We start from the raw sequence: 26,388 nt of genomic DNA, 5'->3' as shown, positions 1-26,388 counted from the left end.
CGTGTATAATAGTGTGGCCATGAAAACGAGGAATGGTTCAATCGCAAATGTGTGTTTGGCACAACATCAAATCAACTTTCTTTGCCAAAGATTCGAGATTAAACATGAAGATCAAAGTCGAGCCGTGTCTGACCGCCCCTCCCCAACACTGCCACCCGACTGCTACTTCATATTTTATTTTACAACAAACTATTCGGTTCTACTCTGTGCTTTGAGAGAGGGCCCATCGTCCTGAGATTCTTGATTGGCTCATTCAATCCCAGCCATTTTCACTGGAGCAACCCCCTCAACCCCCAGCGTTTTACTGGATTTTGACTGATCTTGCAAGGCCCACAGAATATTTGGTTCTAATGCTATATAAACCCCTACCAAAATAAAGTTTGGACTCTCTTCTTTCAGCAGAAAGAAAACAATTGTTTCTTTTTCCATTCTTCAGCAATCGGCATTACAAAATGGCTAAGTTTCATGAAAATGGCGATTCCTGGGCAAAAAACGGAGAAAAATAACTTTTTGTAAAAGCACGCATTTCAATCACGTGAGGCACCACTGCCACCTACTGGTCACTTTTTACATGATTTACAATGCAAACGGCTTATTCCCATTCACAGATTGCATCAGACCCTCCTCCTCTCTATGGTACAAGTACGTCCTTGGTAGGCGGGGCCTAATTTTAAAAAGACCGTACAAATACGTCTTGTGGAATGAAAGAGTTAGGAGGTTGCTAATAATGCTCATGTTCTACATAAAGTAACCTTTGGTGAATTTAAACCTTCCCAATCATGAATAGGAATTGTCCCCAGTTCACCAGAGGTTCCAATTGCTCAGTGTTCAGCTGCAAATGTGTCTTTCCAACCAAAACCCATCTGTCTTTTTCCTCGCAGAGAGAGCATTCACCGCCATTATATTTTGTGACCCTGTCCTCCAAATCAGGGAACATCACAATCTGCACTAAAGGGATTTCCAACCGTATTGTTTAGGCTTAACTTTTTTACTTAGGTTGGTAATGACGGTATGATGGAGCATGTACTCAAAAAGTAGGACACCAGACACCCATTTGCATCAAAAAGCAATCTGGTATGCTCACATCGCTAATACTAGTCTTTAGTTTTCATCTGTGCTGTACACATGCAATTTTTATTTTTTTCGGTATGGTGTCAAAATATTAGTCTTGATATTAAATTACGAATCCCTGATGTCTGTTGAATCAGTTTCTTTATTTTTACTTTTTTTGGGGGGGGGGGTCGCGTGTCGTGTAGGGCAGCAACAACAAAATCGCTAAAAGTACAAAATGAATTTCATGATCAATTTGCTGTGTTGCACGATTATTACGTCAGTCACCCTGTTCTGTCCCTGCTGTGTACCTTGTATTGAAGTGTGCTGTTCCTGCTGTGTGCGCGCCTTGGCCTCTTTGGGGGAAATGCACATGCAAATCACATCAGATGAAAGACCAGAAGAAGCAATTGGAGACTGAACCACATTGAATAGAACTTGTTTTTCATCATAGGAAGAATACATACTTGTCAATCGGGTTACGTGAGCTGGCAGTGTATGTTGATGCAGTGTTTTGAAAAATTGTTCTTTTGGAGCCAGAGAAGTACCTTTTCTTAGCCGCTAGCTCTGTTGATAGGGTTTTGCATTGAATCCGTTTGCATCGCTAGCGATGTTTGTAAAACGCATAACGTGTCGAGTTCACATATACCCATTATACATTTTTTTTTCTTTGTGTGTGTTTAGTTTAATGGTTATCATCAACTGGAGTGTCAATAAACAAGTCTAAAACAAGCAAAGTTGGACTATTTTAAGAGAGTGCCCACAGCCGTCAAATGATTGATGACATTTGGTAACATTAAAAAGAGAGAGAGAGCGAGAGAGAGAGAGATATGAGTGTTGGGATTGCGCTCATGGCTGTACAGTCGTTTAAAAACCCAAAAGGCTTCTTTAGGGGGTGTTACCTGATGGTGTTCAACAAAAGGGGGTTGCTGTTGACCAGCTTGGAAACGACCGTCCTACCAACCAATCACTCAGATAGTTAACATTGTATATGTACATATATATCCATCCATCCATCCATCCATTTTCCGATCCGCTTATCCTCACAAAGGTTGTGGGGAGTGCTGGTGCCTATCCCAGCTGTCTTTGGGGGGTAGGCGGGGGACACCCTGAACCGGTTGCCAGCCAAATGCAGGGCACACATAGACATACAACCATCCGCGCTCACACTCACACCTAAGGACAATTTCGAGTGCTCAATCGCCTGCCATGCATGTTTTTGGAATGTGGGAGGAAACCGGAGTACCCGGAGAAAACCCACGCAGGCACAGGGAGATCATGCAAACTCCACACAGGGAGGCCGGACCTGGAATTGAACCAGGTACCTCTGCATTGTGAGTAACCACTGGGCCACCGGGCCTGTATACATATATTTTTTCATAATTGTATGGCTATAAGAGCTGTGGGATTTTAATGCAGCAACCAGTCTGTGCACCTTTGTGCACTGCCAATTTGAAAGAATGTGCTTTTGAATAGAGGGGTGGAAATATAAAAAAAAATGTTTGACTCTATCCCATTTGACTGATTATAAATTAATAGTTGTAGCCCTAGTTCAGTGTATGTCACACTGATTGGCACACTCCTTGAAACATACCATATCTTCTGTAAAAATGCACACCCGGTGTCATTTTCTGTTCTTTTGTCAACCGTACGCTTCTTAATTCAGCTCTCTTTTCCAAACACTGTCGCCTCCATTGTGATGATTGCCAGGATCTCAGTCGAGGTCAGGGCTGAAGCTCTTGAAATACTAATTATACTTGTCAACAATATGTCGACCTTGTCACTGCGGTGTCGTGACCACATCAGTTACCTTTTATGGCTCAATTAAAATGCCATCCTAAATTATTTATCAGGCAGCGTACTTGTGCTTTCCTCTCCGGCGTTTATATTTAGGAGCAAGTTGCATGGTGTCTCAGTGCCAGTGAGGCTTACGGAAACGTGTACCTAAAAGAAAATTATGAACTCCTTTTAAAGTGTCAAATAAAACCCAAGTGTTATTTGCCGCGACCACGTCATGGTTTTGCAATGGTATGGGTTGTTAATTCAAATCGATGCGGTGATTCCAAATCAAATCCTTCACATGCTTGAGCTGAACATGTTCAAGGATAGACGCAAGATATACTTGAATGAATCGAGGAAGAAATGCGGCCTTGTCGCCGGGCGGCAGTCGTGGTTGTCTACCGTTGAAACATAAAAAGGGAAGAATTTGTTCATGCAAACATCCATTTGGATCAAGATTTCTGCGATGTGCGTGCTGTTCTTTTCTCTGTTCCGGGTGTATCGCGGGAGAGCTACCTTACTGAGCATCGCAATGCATTCGGTATTATAATTAGCCTCTGGGAAACATATGCTTTTTGTGTCTGCGGGAACTAAGGCATGAAATGAGGATTAGGTAAAGGGTGAATGTCCTTGCGTGTTGCTTTAATTATCCCGGGGTTCATATGCATCTGGAAATTCAAGGCGTTCCAAATGCAAAAACGTCAAAGGATAAAAGCCATCATCGTCCGTGTTGTACATTCACTTTCTCTGACCTTTACACTTTAATTCAAGTGGTTTTCAGTGAAACTAATTAATATCGCGGCTTAATTGAGTCCAAGTTATGGAGTAAAACTTGGCCAAGAGTTTAAATGGAGGGTAAATACAGACGTTATTCTTAATGATAGACCCTTACTTATCAAATTTGTATGGTTTGAATACGTAGTGCGCAGCTTGAATCTCAAATGACTTTCCTCTTTTCATGTCTTCTTTTATCAGCAGTCCATCTGCTTTGAAGCCAGGCAGCTGTGTGGGGCACCGGGTGTGGATTCTGCTGGCAATGACCCACATGACCTTGGACTTCTCTGTCTGCAGCCCTCTCAGTCAAGGTTTGGCGCTCAAACTCATGCCTAAGCCGGTGCCTCGCTCAAGACCTCGCCTGCAGCCCGTTTGGGACACGCCGAACACCATCCACTGGAGAACGGTGAGCCCTCTGGCGCGCAAGCTTTTGAGCCCTATCCCTCCACCCCAAGACAATAAATTAAGGATAGGGCCAAAGGTCGCAGCGCAAAAGTCTCGGAAGACCCTGCACAAACGACCGGCACCATGTAAGGAATGCAGGTTGCCGTTCTCTGAAATGGAGATGGGTGAGCCAGTCATAGCGGAATCTCCAGCGGCTTTTTCCAGAGCAAACAGGGGAGACGCAGCAAGGTTGCTACTCAGAGCCAGAAGGCAGCTCAAATGGGAGAGCTTTGACAAGTCTCAGGAGGGCCGGACTACTACGGTGGCCGGATTTATTGACTGGGGACCCACAGGCACAGATAGTACAGATGGGGATGGTAAACATGAGCCCAAAGTTAACCTGCCCACCCGGGCCTTAACTACTACGGTGGCAACAACCACTAGCAGTACTACGAGGCTCTCCCAAAGGACGTTTATTATGGTGACTACACCGGAACCCAAGAGGCTCAGCACCACAAAGGCCGCAAACAGCTTTGGGGAGACTGTCAAGCCACCAAAGCCATATGGAGATACATCAGGTAAGATATCTCCGGCCATTTGCTTATCAGTCCGTCTGTCACTGCCACAGAGATTCATTGTGTGGAGAACTGCTCAAAATATTGTTTCGACTGCCATAAAAATGTTTCCCTTCCACCAAACAAGATGAGTCAGTGTTGTCCTCCCTCTTGGCTGTTTGCATGTTATTGGGTTACTTTGTTTGCATTGGACAAATATGACACAAAGAATTTCCACTAACTTTGTGTATAGGTTAACGTATTTTCTACACTATAAGGTGCATCGGATTATAAGGCGTACCTTCAATGAATTGCCATTTTAAAACTGTTTTCATGTATCGAGCGCACCGCATTATAAGGCACATAGAATAGACGCTACAATAGCGGCTGCTGTGCTGTTATGCATCCACTAGATGGAGCTACGCTAAAGGAATACCATACAATGCAATTGCAGCTTTATTTACACAGAGCTTTCACAATTGCTGCAGCTGTAACAAAGCACTTTACATTTTAACATTTAAAATACTACTTCCAAGAAACCAGAATATTGATCCATATATAAGGTGCATTTGATTATAAGGCGCATTGATGGCTTTTGAGAAAAAATGAATGTTTTTAGGTGCGCCTTATAGTGCGGAAAATACGGGACACAAACAATTTCCATTTTAGGTGCGCCTTATCGTGCGGAAAATACGGTACACAAACAATTTCCATGAACTTTGTGGATAGTAGTTAGATTACATTTCAGTGCAGAGTGGAATAAAAATTTGGATTGAGGAATTTATATTTTCATGTCACTGTTCGGCCTCAGTAGAACCATCAACAGCCCGCATGCCCCAAAGTGCAAGTAGTACTGTCTCATTCATTGTGCGCTTCTGACAAAAGGTTTTTGTATTCATGATGTATGTTTGCTGTCTTGTATCCGACTTGTATTTGTGTGCAGTTGGAACCCAGCTGTTTTGGGAGTATGTGGATACAATATATCCTCGCTATCCTGTGAAACGCGGACAACCATTAATTTCATTTTTTTCTTTTTTTTTTTTTTTTTATGACAAAAATGGGCATACGTGTTTTTCACAGGACAGCGATGATATGTTCATCATCGTGTTGTCTTTTAGACTTAACCCCCACGGTGCCAACTTACTTAACCATGCTAAATATTTCAAGATATTGATTAAAAATGCACCGTGCATTCCAGTTAGACGTGCCCTATTTAAGCGAAGGCAAGCCTAAACATTTCTTTTCTCCAGCAGCCGTTTTTCTCTCATATGGGCTACATAACACACCTTACCCTATTCTATTAACCAGGTTCATCATGTTTTCTCTGTTGAACTATGCACCCACAATTAAGACTTCAGTCGCCCTGCTTTTTGTTGTTATTTGTTTGTTGTTTAAAGCATTTGGCATCAACCGCACCCCCTGCTGAATGTAACATTATTGGTGTATAAAATCTTCCAAAGACATTTTGCCCCAGATTCAATTTGATTAGTTTAATTCAAAACATTTGAAGAAACTGCAGTTTTTAAATACTTCTTTTAACTTTACATAAGGCTCCTGTCACTGCAGATTAAGAAAAAAAAAGTACTTATCATAATTAGTCAGGCTCTCAGTAACTGTGAGATTACAGTATGTGCACTCACCCTTGCACTAAATAATCTGCATGAGTCAAACTGACTCATGAATAACGTCAGCAGTCAGCACAAATGAAAGTCATTAATATGCTTTGTCTCAGTGAATAAGCACGCATCTAATTTATGTGTTTATAGTTGTCTAGGATGTATTGGGTGGGCGGGTGTTGAGTGCACAATCCCCCAAATTCATTCAGAAAAACGCCCCTCTGACATGAAATTCGTTGGTGAGCAGTGGATGGATTACCCAGACTTCAGTTGAGTTCAATTTCCGCATTGTAAGTATTTTCATAATGAGTTTGAACCGCGTCGAGTGGTTGGCGCGTCGACCTCACAGTGCAGAGGTTGTGGGTTCAATTCTAGCTCCGGCCTCCCTGTGTGGAGTTTGCGTGTTCTCCACGTGCTTGCGTGGGTTTTCTCCGGGTACTCCGGTTTCCTCCCACATTCCAAAAAACATGCATGGCAGGCTGATTGAACACTCTAAATTGTCCCGAGGTGTGAATATGAGCGTGGATGGTTGTTCGTCTTTGTGTGCCCTGCGATTGGCTGGCAACCAGTTCAGGGTGTCCCCCGCCGACGGCCCGAAGACGGCTGGGATAGGCTCCAGCACCCTCCGCCATTTTATTTTATTTTATTTGCACGGCTGTAATTCAGACTTTTGAGCTCTATCTTGACATAATAGTGGTAGCATAACGGTGTGTCCAATAGCCGTAACATGACATTCGCTCCGGCCCATTTTGCCATCGTGCAGACGAACGCCATCCATAGATAGCTCAGCTATCATTTCAATATTGCCATTTATACGTGTAGTCGAGTTTGACAAACAGAACATGAAAGGCTACTCTTGGCTGAAACAAAAAAAACCCAATAATCTTATTCTTTTGCAAATGCATTCCGATCAAGGTCTGTCACGAAATGCTGCTTGAAGGCAGGTGGACCTAAATGCACTTAAACAGCTCAGAGCGGCCAGCAAACTGAATAATACCCAAAGTGGTAGGAATAACACACAAACACACCAAAACAAACAAAAAACCCACAAGCCGGTTACAAAGAACATAGAAATGGCAATGAATCAGCAAAGACCAAACAGATGCAGAAAATCTTGTAAACAATTATGGACGCAGCTGGATGGAGCCTACCCATCGACCTGCTGCTGACAACTAAATTACTATGATAAGGCAAACATAACAGGAGCTTAAAACAAAAATTATAATGAAACATTTATTAAAACAAATAGAGTGGAATCTCAATTTATACATGACCTCAGGAGGGACCCCAAAGCATGCGTTTTGATGTCCTCGTATGGTTCCTAGTAATTCTGAATGGCTGTGTTGTTCAAACTGCCAACTCACTGAATGCCGAACCGACGGCGCTGTTGGCACCGTCGTAGATAAAGCGATGATTGAAAATGCAGTCAGGAAAAGCACTTCCGATAATTTGGCCCTTGCTAAATGCTCGTGAAATGGCAATGTAAATGCAAATAAAAGTGCCGTTTGTGGTATATTGTGGTCTTCCACCTTTGTTTTGCAACCTCTGAAGTGTAGAGGTGACTGGAGGGTTGAGGAAGAGTGTGAAATGAAAAGAGTCAGAAAAATGAATGCCGTTTTGAGAGTGGAGCAATGTGAGGACGTTTAAAATTAATGCTAAGTGTAAAGCTTAAAGAAGAACATTCACTGATCATTAAAATGTATCATTCTAACCTGTGTTGAGACCTGCGAAGACCTATAACTAAGCCTCTTAAAAAAAAAAAAAAAAAAAAGACATGGAAACACACAAACCACTTTCACTGCAGTTACCCTGGCCTGTCAAATTCATTTCCCCATGATCAGTATTGACGATTGAAAGTGGATGAAAAATCAATCTCCTTCTCCCGGGTATTTCATGTAGACTGAAATGCTGATGCCGGTTGACAGGCGAGGCGAGTCACACCCCCTTTTCCACGATTTACACCCAGCCAAGAGGACATGAAGAGACCAGAGTGTGCAGATGCTTTCACTGTCTGTCCTTTGCTCAGCAACTTTTTCATGGCTTGACATATCCGCCTCGAGCAAGAGAGGTCCAGATGCTGTCTTTTTTTTTTTTTTTTTTGATACCACTATTAGACAGGAAATAGAGCCGTTTGGAATATTTGAGATGAATGGCATTCCTATGCCCATCTGCTAACCAGTTAAGATCATCTAAGTTAAGAAAATAAACGTCTCGTGACAGAAACAGGGACTAACTCATTTTAAATGTCAGGTATGTGACATGGATTGTGGGTGCACATGGGGGAGGTGGGGGCGGGGCTTGGAAGGAATTCGGGCATTTACATGGAAAACGCTACTTACAAAATTTTCTAGGTCAGAAATTTCTCCCAGAAACAATTAATTTCGTAAGTACAGGTACCACTGTATTTGTTACATATTTTGAAGCATTTTTCTGCTTTAGGAAACATTTCTGTCTGAATTTTTGGGGGGCCTTGGAACAGATTAGGTCATTTACATGGAAAACGCGTCTCTACTTCCCAAATTTTCTAGTTAAGAAATTTCTTCCCGAACATATTGGTTTCGTGAGTAAAGGTACAACTGGATTTCAAAAGCCTGCATTTAATTCCAATAATATGTGAAAAAAATATGTTCTATTACATCAACATATTTTTTTTTAAACATGATTGTAGGTGAAGTAGTCACTAATTATATTACATTGGACGTACCTCCCGACAGGAGGCGGCCATGTTTTGCCGCTATCTTTCTGCGATGGATACCCGAAGAAGACAAACTTGGTGAACGTATTTCCTCATTATGATGACTACAGCATGTGTAAAAATTGCCATGCAATTACTCCGTCGCTTGAGGTCATACTCAAAGTCGTTTTGGGCGACATTTTGCTTGCACCTCTGCTGAAGAAATTGGTGGTAGGCTTGCTCCCTCTGAGGCACCGTAGTACGCATGCTTCAAAATGCTCGCACTTTGAGCTTAGGTCGTTGAATTCTATTAGTTCACCACTAGATGGCACCAAATTTTACACACTGTATATTTAAGGTATCAGTACTCGTGGTGGCTGCCAATACCGGCCATACGTAAGGGAAACAAAATTTGACATTGAGTAAGTACAGCTCGGCTGTAGTTGGTGCGATTATGCTGCGGTGCTATTACTGCTTCAGAAAGAAGCTGTTCACATTTTTGTCATTATGTTCAACGTAATTTTGGATTTCAAAAGCGCTAGATGTATTGGTCCTGTGTATTTGTGAGTACTAAAAGAGTGAATACTGGTTCTGAAAAAAAAAAAGTGATATCGAACATCAATATATTCGATAAATGCCGACAGATATTATTCTCTTCTAAAAGACACCACCATCGTAGCAATACACCCCAGCTTCCTCTTTTTGGCCATTTTTCCATCCAGACCGACTGAATTATTCAGTGATGCCTTTGACAATGAGAGCGATGCATTGTCGAGCAATTGTTTCTGATACCCCCTTCAACCTTTCCCTCATCTCACACTGCCCCCGCTCTCCACTCCACCTCTCTCAGCACTCCGTCCTTCAGTAAGTGTTTTAGATTGCCTGGTGGCTCAGTGGAAATCAGTATAGATTGACATTTTGACACCAACGTTAATTGCCAATTCCTAACTATCAGCAGTCCGCCTTTGACGGAAGTCTTCTCCTCACCTGTCCGGTCAAGGTTTCTGGTTGTGGCAGAGTGTTGGCTGTATTAAATATGTCTCTGGGAATCTCAGCTGGTAGCGAGGTGACTGTGTTTCTTTCAGTTCCATCAACATTTAAAGGATAAGAGGCGTTCCCCACATTGTTCATCGGCTTTATGAGTGATGCCGCGTGGGTGTTGTCTCCATTTGCTCCAAATGTCTCTTCCAACAATTGCCTGCAATTACACACTGATAGCCAGCCAGTTGCACAAAACGAAAGCTGTTTGACACTTAGAACTCATTTGCTTGGCAACTACACTGAAAAAAAGTTTTTGTCCAATTTATTCCATTTTATTTTGTCAAGTGGGTGCACAAATTAAACTCATCTGGATCCAGATATATTTATAGCTAGATGTATAGTCCATCCATCCACCCATTATCTTAAACGCTTCGGCATGCTGCAGCCTATCTCAGTCGTCTTCGGGCAGTCAGAGGAGTACACCCTGAACTGGTTTACCAGCCAATCACAGCGGACACACAGTCAAAACAACGGTTCACTCTCACAATCACACCCAGGGACAATCTAGAGTTTAAAAAAAAAAAAAAAAACAAAAAAAAAAACTAAAAATAAATTGTGAGTTTGCAAGTAGTAAAATATGGGGGTTTGTTGTACTCCGCAGTCTTCCCTTTACTGTTTTGGCAGTTTAAATTCATTTTTCTATCTATCTATTTGGAGATTTTGTGGTGTACCCTCTTTTTCATTTCGTTGAACAGATAATATATTTCCAGCGTCATACAACCTGCACTGGTGTATTTTCAGATTACCTTGACATGCCCATGCATTAACACTGCTCTGAATTTTTATATTCTGCTCTAGATCTCTTATTAAATTAAGTAGCAAGGGGGCATAATCCATTTCACCACCATCCTTTGTCACGTACATCAAAGCACCATGAAGGCTTTAGAGGAGACTGCAATGCTCGCTGCCCAGAGGTACCTTCTGTACCCTCCATCTTTATCTACCATATCATCTTCTCTGCCTCTTTTACTTGGCAGCAATTTTACCAAACTGAGTATCTTTGAAGAAAGGTGCTTGCCAAAAATGATTTTTCAACCTGATAGCCAGCACAAAGGATATAATACGGCAGACCAAGGACAAGTGGTCCTTCTGTTTCCTCTGTTTCTCTGTGTATCTCCACAATAGTATTTTTTTGAAGAATTATTAGCTCATTCACTGCTAGCTGTGGCACGGTGGTCGACTGGTTAGCACGTCGGCCCCGCAGTGCAGAGGCGCAGGGTTTGAGTCCAGCTATGGGGGTTTGCATGTTCTCCCTGTGTTTTCAATGCAGTGTTTTCCATAATGTCAGCCATTTTAAAGCCTTCTGATCTTCAAAGTTGCAAAGAACAAAAACAATTACAGTGGTACCGCTACTTACGAACGTCTCTTCATACGAAATTTTCAAGTTACGAAACGCCTCAACAGGAAAATATTGCCTCTAGTTACAAAAGAAATTTCAAGATACGAAAGGTAAAAATACAGTATGGGCTGCTGCTCACACCTCCGAGTTTCCTGAATGCAATATACTTATAGCTGCTCTGCCATTGGCGATTACCAAGCATCATCCTGGCATCCCATTGGCTAAGAAGGGAGTTCTACCATACGTGTCTACGTGTGTGGATAGATAGATATGTGTCTATGCAGTGTCCTCGTCATTCGTCCTTTGTGTCATGAGGCATTCCGATAGTTTTACGTAAATGTGAATCACCCAGAAAAAGTGTTCACATGTCGGGCGATCGCTCACTATGCCGATGTTTGCCTTGGGCATTTGTGAAGAATTGTTAAAAGCCGACAAAAACAAACGTCCTTGGATGAGTTCTTTACAAAACGCTAGGCAAAAACCACTTCTGAGAGAGAACATGAACTAAAGAGGCCAAAAAACGATGAGGACGCAGTTAAAAGTTAAATGACCATCATTTTCATTCTTCACTCTATTCTTTCTTTTTTACATTATGCACAACTCTCATTTATTGTGCAATAATCTAATTGTAACATGTATTTGTTACAGATTTTGATGAATATTTATGCTTTAGAAAACATTTATGTCTGAATTTGGGGGGTCTTGGAACGGATTAGGGCATTTACATGAAAAACGCGTCTCTTCTTTCAAAATTTTGTAGTTAAGAAATTTCTTCCACAACCAATTAATTTTAGTAAGTAGGGGTACCACTGTACATCGTTTAGCCCAACCTACCGGAATACATCATTGGTTGTTTTACAAGATACCGTTTTACAATTACTCTATGCCTCAGAGTACAGTAGCTCCTACTCCCACTACCATTTATGAAATGAAGCTATTCTGGTCTGAAGGGACCTTGGCTATTGATCAAGGTCAGGGCCTTGCTCTATTATGGCTGAGATTGGACAGATGTTACTTTGTAAATGGCCACAGCCTTGACGTCAGTCACGGCCAGAGAGGGTTTGAAGGAAATGCAAATGACTTGTCAGAAGTTAATCTGTCTTTTCTGTGGCAAAGGACTCCCAATTGCAGCTGGAAGTTAAGACTGCCAAGTATACATATCATTTATCCAAGGTTGACTTGGACCAGAGAAGTTTATAATACGAGGGGGCTGTCCAGCCGGGCAGCAGGCAGCTTTTCCAAAATGACTGAGCTGCACTTCCTTTTGAGTTTCCCAAAGACAAATTGGCTTGGATCAGTCTCACTAGACAGCTGGTTGATGGAGAGGTGAGACGTATGAGGGCCCACCGAGGCCTTTTCATCATGACCGCTCTTTTCTTTCACTTTTCCTCTTGAAGCGTGTCACCTGCTGCAATGTGTCATTGTGTCCAGTAAGCTTTCATGCACAATCACTCACTCACACAGCATACTAATTCTAAAATATGAAACAAAAAACTCGCGAACAAATGATCCACTCAAACAAAAATGTCACCCAAAAAAAAAAGGATAAAAAAAAAAGATAAATACATCAATAAATAAATAAAAACCACAAACCCACAACAAAAAGGTTGTGGGTCCGGGTTATCGTCTACATTAGTGTGGGGGAGAAATAGAGCCAACTAGTACTTCACACAGATTTTGAAGTAAAAGATTGTCATCGGTCAAGTTCACCAATTTAAGGCCACAATGAAAATGTTTTGCATATTGAATTTGGCAGAAACAATAAGTACGGCTGTGTGACTACTTGATATAAAGGATTCATTGAGTTTGGGTCAGGACCCGAAATGTTATTGTGATAGGCTTATGACGTGCATGCCCGAGTATGTTGTGCCTGACATTGTGGAAACACAAATTAGACTCACTGTTTGTGCAAGGCGTCAATTCAGTTGATATTTTCAGCTGTGTGTGTGTGTGTGTGTGTGTGTGTGTGTGTGTGTGTGTGTGTGTGTGAGAAAGAGCGAGAGAAACAAAGAACACTAAATAAAAATAACAAAATAGTACTATATAGTACTAATAGGATCCATAACGCAACCGCAGCCACAAGTGTAGCTTCTATTCTATGTGCCTTGTAATGCGGTGTGACCTATACGTGTAAACAATTTTAAAACAAAGCATTCATTGAAGGTGCACCTTATAATCCGAAACGCCTTATAGTGTGGAAAATACGGTAAGTTAATACAAGTAGAATCTGAATAATAATGTGTTTGATTCCAGAAGCAAACCAAATCCCGCAAGAGTAAATCGATTTGAATGTGTATTTTGTTAGTTTTGTTTCATTAAAAAAATGAAAAATTGCAGGGCCCTATGAACAGTACTGATGATTTTATGTTTTGATTTTATTTCAGGGGCATTTCCTCAACTATTAATTAAAATGTTTGTGTTCTTGTTTCTTGACTGTATTTTAGGTTTGGCAGTTCATCAGATAATCACTATCACTGTGTCTCTCATTATGGTTATCGCAGCCTTGATCACAACACTTGTCCTTAAAAACTGGTAGGAAAGTCTCCTTTCTTTTTACTCATGACAAGACAATGTCTAGAACACTTGACTGCTTTCTTCAGATTGGCCTGTAGACTCCTCAAGCACAAGGTATGATTTTATTTTTGTTTTTTTGTCTTTGGTGCGTGTTTTTGTAGCTGTGCACAGTCAGGAAATGGCCGCCACAATAGTCATCAGCGCAAGATCCACCAGCAGGAAGAAAGCTGCCAAAACCTGACAGATTTCACCCCGGCCAGGGTTCCCAGCAAGGTGGATATCTTCACTGCCTACAATGACAACCTGCAGTGCTCTCATGAGTGTGTTCGGACCGCCGTCCCCATCTACACTGACGAGATGATCCAGCAGACGCCTGTCTACAAGACGGCTTACAATGGAAACAGGTACAATAGACAAGGACCCATCACACATGTTTATTCTTCAATCATGTGTGTACTGTCACAGCAGAATACTTGAGGTCGTACAAGTTGCAATTTGCCCAGAGATTTTGGTCCCAAAATCTCAAGTTCGATCCTCCAAGCCGCCGTGCATAGCGTTCTATTTCGCAGATAGAAGTCAACAAGTTTCTATGCTGGGAACCTAGAATGGATGATTTTCATATCCTATGAGGAAAATCAGTTTTGACCCAACGCAGATCATGTTAAATTTTTGTCACGGGCCACATTATAGTTACCGGTTCCCTTCGAGGGCCGTTCTGACTGTGAAACCATATCAGGAAGTCAAGAATAATGGTTTATTCAACGATAGTTTAAGTTACTGGAATGAGGGTTTTGGTAACAAGAAAACTTACAATAGCTCTCTTATATATTACATATGAGAATTTGAAATGTTGGCAAAAATGTTCGTAAACATCATAGAAGTCAACATGTTTGATTTGCTTTCGCGGACCATATCAAATGATGTGATGAGCCAGATCTCGCCTCCGGGCCTCGGGTTTGACACCTGTGTGTTAGAGGTTCCTGTGGCTATATCGATTTTTATTTAGCAGTCTGGCTTTACAAACCATAACAAATCACAATTGTGTACAAGTGCTTCCAAGTTGAAGATGATGCCATTGTTTTATCGTCAACAATTAATGAAACACACTTTTTTACGCGGAGTCAGGCTGCAACATGACAAGACATTCCCTCGACTAAAAATCAATCAGCCAGTTACTATATTTGCCTGATATAAGCCTTAAATTTCAAGTCTTAATGTTTGGTGAATCCGAGCTTGAGGGTGCATGACTGGTCTGTGGTAGGTTACATGATACACTTTAATCTTTAAATGAGCTTATATCAACCTGAAGCAACCTTGCTTAGCCACAAATCCAGGACCCAAGAATGCTGGATGAGCAACATGCCCCGTACATTAAATCGCACTCGACTGTATGATTGAAATCTACCAGGGGCTGCTGCTGCTGCTGTTGTTGTGTATAATGACTCGGCCCGTGATGAAAAGGGCTATGAAGTCTCTCCGGGGATATTTTCTCCCTGATAGAAATTGCAGACAGGTATACTATTTTGAAAAGTCAACTCCAATGTAATATTTGACAAGTACAATACATCCGAGTCACTATAATAACATACGGTCACCACTGCAACTTAAGACTTTAAATCCACGTTTACTTCTTTACCACGGGGAGATCCCAGAACACAAATACCGGTAAAGCATCGGTGAAGAGGGAGTTCACTCCAATTTCGAAAGCATTTCACTTTGGGGGTGAATATGGCAGGCATGGGTAACATTAAAATATTGACTTTTTGGATTTTAATGCCTTGAACATTGTATGTGTCGTGTGATGAGAAGCTTCTTCATTTTAACAGCATTCGCTGTCAGAGTGGATAACAGTTTCTGTCATCTGAGCTGCTGGGCATGCAAAGATGGTCACACTTACTTATTGTATCCAAAGCCCTGCAACGGATTTATTATGCTGGCAGTGAGGGAAGAGTAATTCATCTGGTACAAACAGTCCAAAGTGTCTTCAATAATTAAGCACGTTGCCTCCAAAGTGCGCTGTTGGTGAATATGGGCACATTATTTTACTTTTATTTTTTTCATTGGTTGTTGTGACCCATTTGTTTGACTATGATGATCATTTCCCACCGATGCAGTCATGTTTGCGATTCAATACAAACGGTCCACTTAAACATCGTATTGAATGTCCTATGATGTGCTTTTAACACATTTCAATTTAACTCACAGGCCTTCGCCCTCCGAAAGACAACTGATTCCTGTCGCCTTTGTGTCAGAGAAATGGTTTGAGATCTCTTGTTGACAAGCTGAAGGCCTTGTTCACTTCCCTTTGGAGGAAGAGGGTTCCCGAATCCATGCTTTGGTAGGTACTGCATTGTCACTGTCAAGTATGTACGGTACGTTTGATATTTTACGATTGTGTGCTTTTTTTCTTTCCTCTCTCCTGTCAAAGGATTATGTTACTTAATAACAGACGAAGGTTGGCAAAATTAGTCAAGGGTATGGTACAAAGTGTGGACCTAACCTGATTGTTGATTAAATGTGTCTTGATGCCGTTGAGGCAAAAGTGGGAGCAGTACTCGAGCAAGGGTGTCGTTTGCATGACGTCAACTCTTGTTATGGTCGGAATATGCTCAATCTTCAACCAAAATAAGAACAATTCAACAGAACTGTATTGTACAAAAGGCAGCGCGAGAACATCGCAACCACGACATACTAAATGAAAATGACAAAAGTGTTGACGTGCAAAATAAACCACCAAAAATTCCAGTAAATAGACAGCCAGATTAAGAGATGGAAGATACTCAAGTGAAAATGCATGTTTACGACACAAAAACTTCAGCAAGCACAACGAACAGAATTGTGACTGCACAAGAAGTAAACGTACGACAGAAGAAACAGACTGTCAACTACTCAAGTGTTACACCAAGAAAAGAGCAAAAAAACCCAAAAGTACTTGTGTTTTAAGAGTGACAACCGTGAATGTACAACAACAGAACGGCAAAGCAAAACAAGCCACAACTAACATGCACAGACAATGGCAAATTGTGGCAAGTAGGCAACAGCCTGACATGTATCTCCTGTTTCTTCTGTGCATGAGTTGTTTGTCATGGAAATCAGCTGTGTGAAGCAGGCTCCGCCCATCTGTACTACCCAGGTGAATGAGAACCCCCTGCGCCACCCCCCCAAAAAAACAGCAAACAGCATCCACCTTCAGCAAGCCCCCCGTCAATTTTTTTTTTTTGCCACAAAACAGTGCGAGGGCCAGAATGGGAATTCAGAACATTCATCAAGAGATGCAAAAAAACAAAACATTTCAACAAAAAGAACAAATCAAATAAGCCCTAAATAGATATCGATTTTTCTCCGTCGTCAAAGAAATTTCATCAAATGCCCAGTCCAGCTGGATATTGTTTATCAATCATTTTAAGTACCGAAGTTAAATTAACCAACAAATGATTTCATCTCTCCCATGAAAAGGAAAACGTACTCGGACAAGATATTCGGTCTGCCACTGACCCATATTTGAAAAGTAACAGTCAATGCCCTGATTCGTTCCAAACCGCCCCCCACCCCCCCACAAAATCCAGACATAAATGTTTCCTAAAGCATAAAAACGCATCAAAATATGAAACAAATACATGTTACAATTAGATTATTGCACAATAAATGAGAGTTGTGCAGAATGTAAAAAACAACAAAAAAAAAACAACAAAGAATAAAGAATAAAAATGATGGTCATTCGCTGCTGTAAATTTGGAATTTCTCCATTGTGAGACGAATAAAGGGTTTCTTGTTCTTATTTTTATTCTTATTCTTATTTAACTTTTAACTGCGTCCTCGTCATTTTTTTTTCCCCCTCTTTAGTTCATGTTCTCTCCCAGAAGTGGTTTTTGTTTGGCATTTTGTAAATAACTGATCCAGGGACGTTGGCTTTTCTTGGCTTTTAACAATCGTTCGAAAATGTCCAAGGCAAACATCAGCATAGTGAGCGATCGCCCGACTGGTGAACACTTTTTCTGGGTGATTCACATTTAGGTCAAACTATCGGAACGCCTCGTGGCCCGAGGGACGAATGACAAGGACGCTGCATAGACACACACTGTAAATCTATGCCGACACACATAGACATATATGGTAGAGGTTCCTCTTAGCCAATGGGATGCAAGGAAGATGCCAGGTAATAGCCAATGGCAGAGCAGCTATATAAGTATGCTGCGTTCAGGAAACTCGGAGCTGCGAGTAGCGGCCCACACTGTATTTTTACCTTTCGTATCTTGAAATTTCTTTCGTAACAAGAGGCCATAATTTCCTGTTGAGACGTTTGGTAACTTGAAAATGTCACATGAAGAGACATTCGTAAGTAGAGGTACCACCGTAATTGATTTTGTTTTTTGCATCTCTACAGGATCCAAATGGACACAAGCGGCTTCTTTTGTAAAGTAGTGTGATCTCTCTTTGGACATTGGTGAAGATATTTATTTTTCTAGAGATGACAAACAGAGCAGTCACAGTGCACACCCTCTCCATATTTCACCATGAAGATGTAGACCAGATAGCGCGTTGGGACGGACATTCACGGGACGTGTGGATCATCATCACCGGTATCTCTAATCATCGATACGTGTTTGACATTTGACAAAGGCACCCAAAGGGGCTTCTGTGGGTGGAAGATGAACTCAATTTTTGAACAATGTGCCAATAATGCCACTATGTGCCACAACCTGGATAGAAGAAAGTTGTAACGACAACAGATGGACAAAACAAAGAGAGCTATATTAACCTTGTGTCGACATTGTTTGTTTTGTTTTGTTTTTTTGTTGTTGTTGTTTGTTTTGTTTTTTTAAGAACTGTGAAAATGATACAATTGTATTTGGATAGTTTTAAGAGATATTTTGAAAAATGGTGGTTATTTATGTAAAACTCTCATAGAATGGGGGAAAAAATGGGAGGAAAAATATCTAAAGTCCCATTTTAAAAACAGAACAGTGCTATTTTTTATACAGAACACCCTGCCACACCCCTGACAATGGAGATCCAAAGCCCCTTGGATTTGCCACTCTTATGAAAGACTCTCATTCGAGATTTTCTTCCCTGATTTGAATAACTGGAAATTCTCATAGGGTCTTTTTTTTTTTTTTTTTTTAAACAGCATGCTGCAACATATCTCACAGCAGCCCATGTATGTACGGATTCAGTAGGGGGCAACTACTGTACACAACAAACTGCTTACAGGTGGACAGGACATTTAACTGCCTCAGGTCTGTCCAACTCTCTAATATAACAATTTGTTATATTACACTCAATAGCTGTTTTGGGATCAATACTACATTTGTTCATCATTCAGCAATCGATTAACGAGCCTCACAAGCAAATATGTCTTTTGGGTGACACTTGCCTGAGTTTATTCCATCAATGAGAACGTAGTTTCATAACCTGTGAAACGAGTTAATATTCATAAAATCTGGAGAAAAGAAAATCAGTTTGCTTTGAATAAAACGTGACGTCACACAATATTATGAATACAACTAAAATAATCAGCGGTGCGTGAAGACACATTAATTTAAAAAAAATGGGTATCTCAGGATCAAGGTAATCTGCAAAGAACCAAAAATTCCACCCAACAAGTTAGTCTCACCCACCCAACATTTCTGGGGGATTAAGCTCAGAGTGTTTTAAACTTTTTATCCAAGTTCATCGTCAGGAAAGGTAGGAGGGTGAGCTTCCATACTTAACATTTTCTGGTCCATGACAGTGGATGGCTTTGTAGACCTGGTTTGTTTTGTTTTTGCATTAAAAAAAACAAAAAAAACAATCTAAGTTAACCATAACGTGTCCCCAAAAAAAAAACAAAAACAAAAACCCCACATTACATTGCTCACTTATCTGATTGGTCAGTGACGGGCATAAGAATGCAAACAGTAATAAGGTTTTATTTTCCCAGAAAGTGTACTGAAAGGGGGCCTGGTGGCCGACTGGTTAACGCATCCGTCTCACAGTGCAGAGTTGCAGGGTTCGATTCTTGGCCCGGCCTTTCTGTGTGGAGTTTGCATGTTCTCCCCATGCCTGCGTGGGTTTTCTCCGGGTACTCCTGTTTCCTCCCACATGCCAAAAACACGCGTGGCAGGTTAATGGAGCACTCTAAATTGTCCCTAGGTGTGATTGTGTTGTCCGTCTGTGTGTGCCCTGCGATTGGCTGGCAACCAGTTGAGGGTGACCCCGCCCACTGCCCGAAGACAGCTGGGATAGGCTCCAGCACGGCCCGCGACGCGACCCTTGTGAGGATAAGTGGATCAGAAAATGGATGGATGGAAGCGGTAATGAAAACACCAACATAACCACATCGGGTTTGTTTAGCACGCGGCAGTTGATCTGGTCTGCGCCCGAGTTCTTACTTGACGAAAGAAATCGCACCAAGGGGGGAATACAAACACGCGATAGATCAAAACGGACCAAAAGGTGCTCGTGTGAAAGCACCCTAAGGCTCTCTTGAGATCCGCCGAGCTCCAATCATTGAACGATGAAACACAAAGCTTCGAGGGGATGGATTATGTTTGTGCTTTTCAGGAAGCTACTTTTGTACGTGCTGTTGGTTTGTAAAAAGCACAAATCCATTTCTTCAAATCTCCATGGTTTTTTTTTGTTTTTTTGGAGGCTGTAGATAGCACTTGACAGATGTGGACTGAACTCCATTGGTCACCGTAAGTCACCAAAATGATTTAGGGTTTACAGTCATTTCCTTTACCATACATCACAGCCACTTTCCCCCCCCTCGATGAGATCATCATCCTGCGTAAATGTTATGAAGGAGGTCCCCAGATGGCCTGGGACGCAAACACTGTGGCGCAAAACTGCTTTTTTTTTTTTTTTTTGCCCCATTTCCCACATGAAAACCACTTTCATGAATGACATAGACCAGTTCAGGCTCACTTGCCTCGTTGCTTCTTTGACATAACCTATATATTTTTTGAATGAAGAGTGTTAATCTTAATAGACAGAGGGTTATGAAGAAAAAAAAAAAAACAACAATGTATATTATACACGTGTAAATGTATTTTCTATATATTTGCTTCTATTTGTGTACAGGTGTGTAACATTTTTTGTTCTTTTTTCAACAACTCGCCCGTTTTCGGGGAATGGTTTAAGCTAGGCCTGAGATAGTGTCTTTGTTTACATGTGTAATGACGGTAATTTCTTTTCAAACACAAAACTAACCTTGTGCCAAGCTTCTTACCTGCACTTTCAAGCAGTACGTGTATTATATCTTTAGACAACCAGTATAATATTTCTGTAGACGCTGCAAAAGACGCTGGGGAGAAAAAAAAAAACAAAAAAGCAGCGGCGAGGAGATCTCTTTGGTTGTTCTGTGCTCACGGTCGGCTGGGAAAGCAATGACTTGCTGTCATCCACGTGTTAATGATGATAGACCGTGTTTCGTCATGTGAACAATAAATGGGATTCATCTTACAGTAGCTGCCAAGAAGCCATCCGATTGCGTTCGAACGAACGAGATGGTGTTGCGTTCATTTGTCACACTTGTTATGTTGTTTCATATTTTGCCACATCGTGTTTGATTTGTCACACTCATTTACGACGACTATGGCGACAGGGAATCGGGTAAGACATCTAAAAGGAAAAAAAAAACATGATGATTGGATTGATGTGTGGACGACATTAATCCACATGCCAAGATTTGAGGTGTCCCTGATGCGATCGGGAAAACTTTTATCAAAAGGATACTCTTGGTTTTATTTCGACTCGGGCCTCCTCCTAAACTCTGCGCGTTTCTCTCGAGATGCAAGTCATGGTGATAGGGTGGTTGGTCTTCCGCACGTTACATAATTGATAAAATAACTGAAATATTTAAATATTGGATGGCCTGTCAAAAAGCTTCTGCGGAGACGGTCGCAGTTCCTTTGATGAAACTCACCCCCATCAACTTTTGATCTCCCGATGAGTCTTCTCGTGCCACCGCGAGCCTTTTGATTTGTCATGGAAGACCCTTAGTTTTTGCATGGATTACTTTTTTTGCTGAATTTGTTTGTTCCCCTTCCCTCTTAATGTGGTGAAAATGTAAAACACCACCCGCTCAACACTAGCATGTTCATCATCTCGAGAGAACGTTAAAGCTTTATTATTTATTTATTTTTAAATAAGCGTGTTACCTCCCCGAAATCAGCAAGTTTTCACATTTTACATTTTGCATGGCAGTGGTTTGTACCGTATTTGTTTGCCTTGCATGGGGTCATCCGGTCAATCAATCGGCAAGTGTTAACTGGAGCATGTTCGATGTTTATGAGCAATCAAACGTTTCAACCAACTCAAGTCATGGCAACTGTTACATGAGAATCTTAAATGACGTTGAAGATGCATCCGGTCCAATGGCGGCATAAAATACCTATTTGCAAGCGTATGATGCTGAACTCCTGCCGCGGGAAACAAAGCCGATTAAATGATAATTAGGTTCCTGGCGGAGACACAAATGACTTGTTGACAATTCCTTATGGTGGATGGTGACTAATTCTAAGATTACTGTTGATGTTACACTGGGAAATGATAAATCACAAACATAAGTTGCGCTTAGCGCAAATCACGCTTATCGCAAATCGCGTCCAAAAACGGTGAAAATTTATACTTAAACATATCAAAGCCACACGGACAAATGTTGACCACTGTTTTGGCGCCCATAAAGACTGTGACCAAATTTCGATTGTTTCTGAATTACTTTCAATGTATCTGGCAACTCGAAAGGATCGGATTTTTGCTCGACGTTGAGTTAATCAAATTTGATCCCGATATAATCATGCCAGGACGTTTGAACGACGTTTACTTTGAAGGGATTTTTATTACAATCTGAATTTCTGTGACTAGATGCGGGGTGTGACGTTCAGAAATGATTCCAGAATTACATTTAGCTGGGGAAAAGAAAAAAAAAATCAATTCTCTTTTACCTCTCATATGTAAGGGAATGACTCGTGCTTTGATGCCTTTTCATCTGTATTGACTGTAGATGTTGCCTATTACAAAAGTGTATTACAGTATCGTGGTGTTCACAAAAACCAAACAAACAAAAAAAAAAATAGTGCAGACATGCCAGTAGCTAAAAAGTCTTAACGAGGCACCAAAGACTTGACATGCTTTTTTTTGTGACAACAAATGGATATTTTCAGACTATCGTCCCCCCCGCCGATTAAAGCCTGTGCGTCGCTCTGCGCAAACAAACAATCAATCATCACGAATTCCAGTTAAACCGGAGACACAGCACGGCCATATCACGCCAAGTGTAATGTATTGACGTGCCAGTTGTGTTAATTAGATGTTGGCAAATATTAATACCCTCACCAAAATCATTTTAACACGGCACTTTGGTTTTTGCTCTGCATTTTTCATGAGCTGAATTCATAGATCTGAGACTTTCTCTGTATAAAAAAAAAAAAGACCTACTTCTCATCAACATTTTCCACATATCTATCGAAATCCGTGACAGTGAGTGCTTCTCCTTTCCCCGAAATAATTGCGTGTTCTTCCATGCCCTCCTCGATGGCTGCGCAAAGTTGCTCGCTATCGGCAGGAACTAGAAACATGCCGTTGTTATACGCCAAATGTCCGGTGAGGATGTTGGCCATGCAAGGACGAGGATGGAATCGTGTGCAGATTCCTGTGCAGGAACATGTTGCAACATGAGGCGACGCGGTCAGAGATGAACGACTCAAAAAAAAAAAAAAAAAAAAAAGAGCCTCAGGGTCACGTCCTCGGTGATACCTCAGTGAAGGCCGCCCATAAAACGCACTTGTGTTTGTCGACCCTAATAGAGGACTGCACATACCATGACCCCCCCCACACCCCCATCGTCAATGTAGGCCACTCGATCCACTACGGCAATACACACAGTCTGCCATCTGCCTTTTCCCGTGAAAACAGACATTCATGTGCGATGAGAAGACCTCTTTCAAAAGTCCGGACGACAATCAATGTGAACATTTGCCCACTCAATACGCAGATTAGTCCCTCCAGGGACGCTTTCTGACAGTTGGTGCAGAAATGTGGTCTCTGATGATCTTAGAGGAGAGGATTGTGGATGTGGAGATCCTGGGCTGCTCGCTGTGTTCTGCTGTTATGAGGCTGGTTGGATGTACCGCCAAGTTCTCTGAGACGCCTTTGGAGACAGCTTATGATGATGAAATGATATACGGTGTCGAAGCTCTGGTGCACGTTCCTGTAGTCAGCATGCATTTAGCATGCTCCCGCAAACTTGAGACATCCGTAGCATTTTTGCTGAGAGTAAAACCGCACATTTTAGAGTGGGCTTTTTATTGAGGCCAGCCTAAGGCACACCTGTGCAATCATCATGAAACTTGATTTCCCACAACTGCGAGGTTGATTGATTACCTCCCCAAAGGAGAAGTGCTCACTAACGCCGATTCAGACAGATGTGGAAACAATATTTGAGAGAAACTGGCCTTTCGTGTCCAAGGGCGTAGTTTGCGTTCACAAGGGCAAATAATAATTCGCACCGTTGTGTCCTCACTTGCAAGCATAGAGACGGAAGGACACCAAAGACATGACGCCACAAAGAAACGGTTCAAATTTGACGACTAAAATGTTTGAATCAGGGGTGAAAAAAGGAGAAATTCTTATCTTGGGTTTTACAAATGTCAAAACAAAAAGAATTTTTTTCTCCATTTCACCGCCGTCATGTTTTGTTTTGCTCCGTTATCGTTTCTCCGCACAAAATCTAAGGTCAGCTCTTATCAATGCTCTCAATCAATACTCTAAAATCTCAAAAATGTCAAAGTACCACGCTTCTTAAGGGCTTCAATTTTGACCTGTGAATTTCCCAGCTTCCCTTGCAACCAGAATGTGAAGCGTCACACCTCACGGACCCAACCGCTCGTGGCCCTTAGTGTTGGAAGCAATTGTCGCTGTCATAGACACTGGCTTTGCCATGCATCCAATTATCCGAAAGTGCAAAGTTGCGCCAGCTCTATGAACGCGACATCCCGCTTTGACCAAATCGGTCCCGCAATTTCAGGTGAAAAAAGTTGGGATGATCCGGCAATTTGCTGGGAAGGCATCGGTAAACGCGAGTCTGTGACACAAATATGACTTGGAAGGAGTTGATGGCAAACACTCAAAAATGTCCTCTCAACTCAGTTGTTCGCAGGCATCCAACACATGAAAAAATACACTCCTCTTTTTTCCTACTCACACCCCCCCCCGCCCCCCCCAAAAAAAACCTGGTGGTGCTGCTAGTATGATTATTTTTTTCATGTCGCAAAATTTCCAGGAAGTGCGATACACCATACCCTGATTTAATTAGCGGTTCCACCGCGGGTAGGCAGGTGGGGCAGCAGGACAGAACGCAAAAGTCGATTCCACCAAAAAAAAAAAAAAAAAGGATGAGGTGCTATATTTTCTTCCCACTGTGTAGCATCCCAAAGTAGCACAGAAAATTAGAGAGCTGCTTGAAAAATCAGGCCTCTGTTTATTGGGCAAGCCAACCCTGGGTTGGGTTTCTGCAGAAATAATTAAAAAAATAAACCAAACAAAAAAAAAAAAAACACGTGAGACAAAATATTCATTCGCATTGCCTAATAGCCTTGCAGCCTCTGATTGTGCCACGTTTGTTCACAGAGTTTCTGCTTCAAACTACACAACGTGATTAATAGGAACCAAGAATACACGGGCGGGCACATGGATACCATCCGCGATTCTCTGTCAAGCAATCCAATTATCTGCTCGGTTTCAAAACTGCTGGGATCGAATCAGGAATACATTGACCAATGTTCATATTCCCAGAGGGATCCCGACATCAGATCGGAAGAGGGCTGCGAAATAAACATGACATATTTTCGAAAGCGACGTCGAATAGGCTGCTTTGAACTGGTTTCGAAAGAAGGTGACACGCTGTTCTAAAAGTACAATCACAATTCATCGCTCTCATGAGAAACTTGACTCAAGTTGTGTTGTTGCCATTAAAAATGAAAGGTTTGTACTTTGTATCTAACAGTTTTTTGATATTTGTGTTGAATATATACATGAGTACCTCTGTGAACTTTTGTACAAGACCTCTCTGACTTTATGACCTGTATTTACAAACACTTACAAACAACGCGACTCACAAAGAAGTTTGTCGTTTGCGAAGGCTAAATGTACACTTTGATTTGTTCGGGGTTTTTTGTTTTTGTCTTGACAAACCGCACCTCTTCGTTTTTTAGGTATCGGTACACATCACCAATTTCCAAGTGACTTTGATTTGGTGACTCTTGTACGACAAAGCTCTGTATTTGCAAGCACTGTAAATGCGATTCTCATTGGACTCTTCCTTCTGTACATTTAGTACTCTGATGTTGCTCTTAATAAAATGTAAAACAACATGAGCCTGTTCTATAATCACTTTGTTGAGATGAGTCCCAGTGAGAAGTGTTCAGGACAAACTGCACAAAATAAAATACTTCAATATGAACTGAAGCTTGACTCTTTCTACATTTGTCTATTTCTTTTGTTACGGCAGCTGTGCTACATTAACATTTTAATTAAAGCGCGCCTTGTTCAAGATGATATAGCCTTCTGTATTCGAGTTGCGCTGTCAACAAATTGAACCAGCAGTAGATTTTTCAAAATAATTTGCAATTGTTAGCTTTCATTTTGCTGACCCTTGTGAGAATAAAGTGGCGCGATGGATGG

The 26,388-nt window shown here is 41.5% G+C and overlaps 1 protein-coding gene across 1 annotated transcript in view; it reads left to right on the top strand.

Moving 5' to 3' along the window:
• ajap1 (adherens junctions associated protein 1) overlaps window positions 1–19,527 on the top strand; it is a 33,559-nt gene extending 14,032 nt beyond the window's left edge. Inside the window, exons 2-6 of the mRNA XM_019863157.1 lie at window positions 3,805–4,565; window positions 13,656–13,743; window positions 13,887–14,129; window positions 15,931–16,063; window positions 18,110–19,527. Coding sequence (XP_019718716.1) covers window positions 3,805–4,565; window positions 13,656–13,743; window positions 13,887–14,129; window positions 15,931–16,003 — 1,165 coding nt within the window. The 3' untranslated portion in view covers window positions 16,004–16,063; window positions 18,110–19,527. The remainder of the gene's footprint in view (window positions 1–3,804; window positions 4,566–13,655; window positions 13,744–13,886; window positions 14,130–15,930; window positions 16,064–18,109) is intronic.
• Window positions 19,528–26,388: the final 6,861 nt, after the last annotated feature.

The sequence above is a fragment of the Hippocampus comes genome, unplaced genomic scaffold (assembly GCF_001891065.2).
Source record: "Hippocampus comes isolate QL1 unplaced genomic scaffold, H_comes_QL1_v1.1 scaffold1, whole genome shotgun sequence".
Classification (NCBI taxonomy): domain Eukaryota; kingdom Metazoa; phylum Chordata; class Actinopteri; order Syngnathiformes; family Syngnathidae; genus Hippocampus; species Hippocampus comes.
This window is presented reverse-complemented; position numbering and strand designations above follow the sequence as displayed.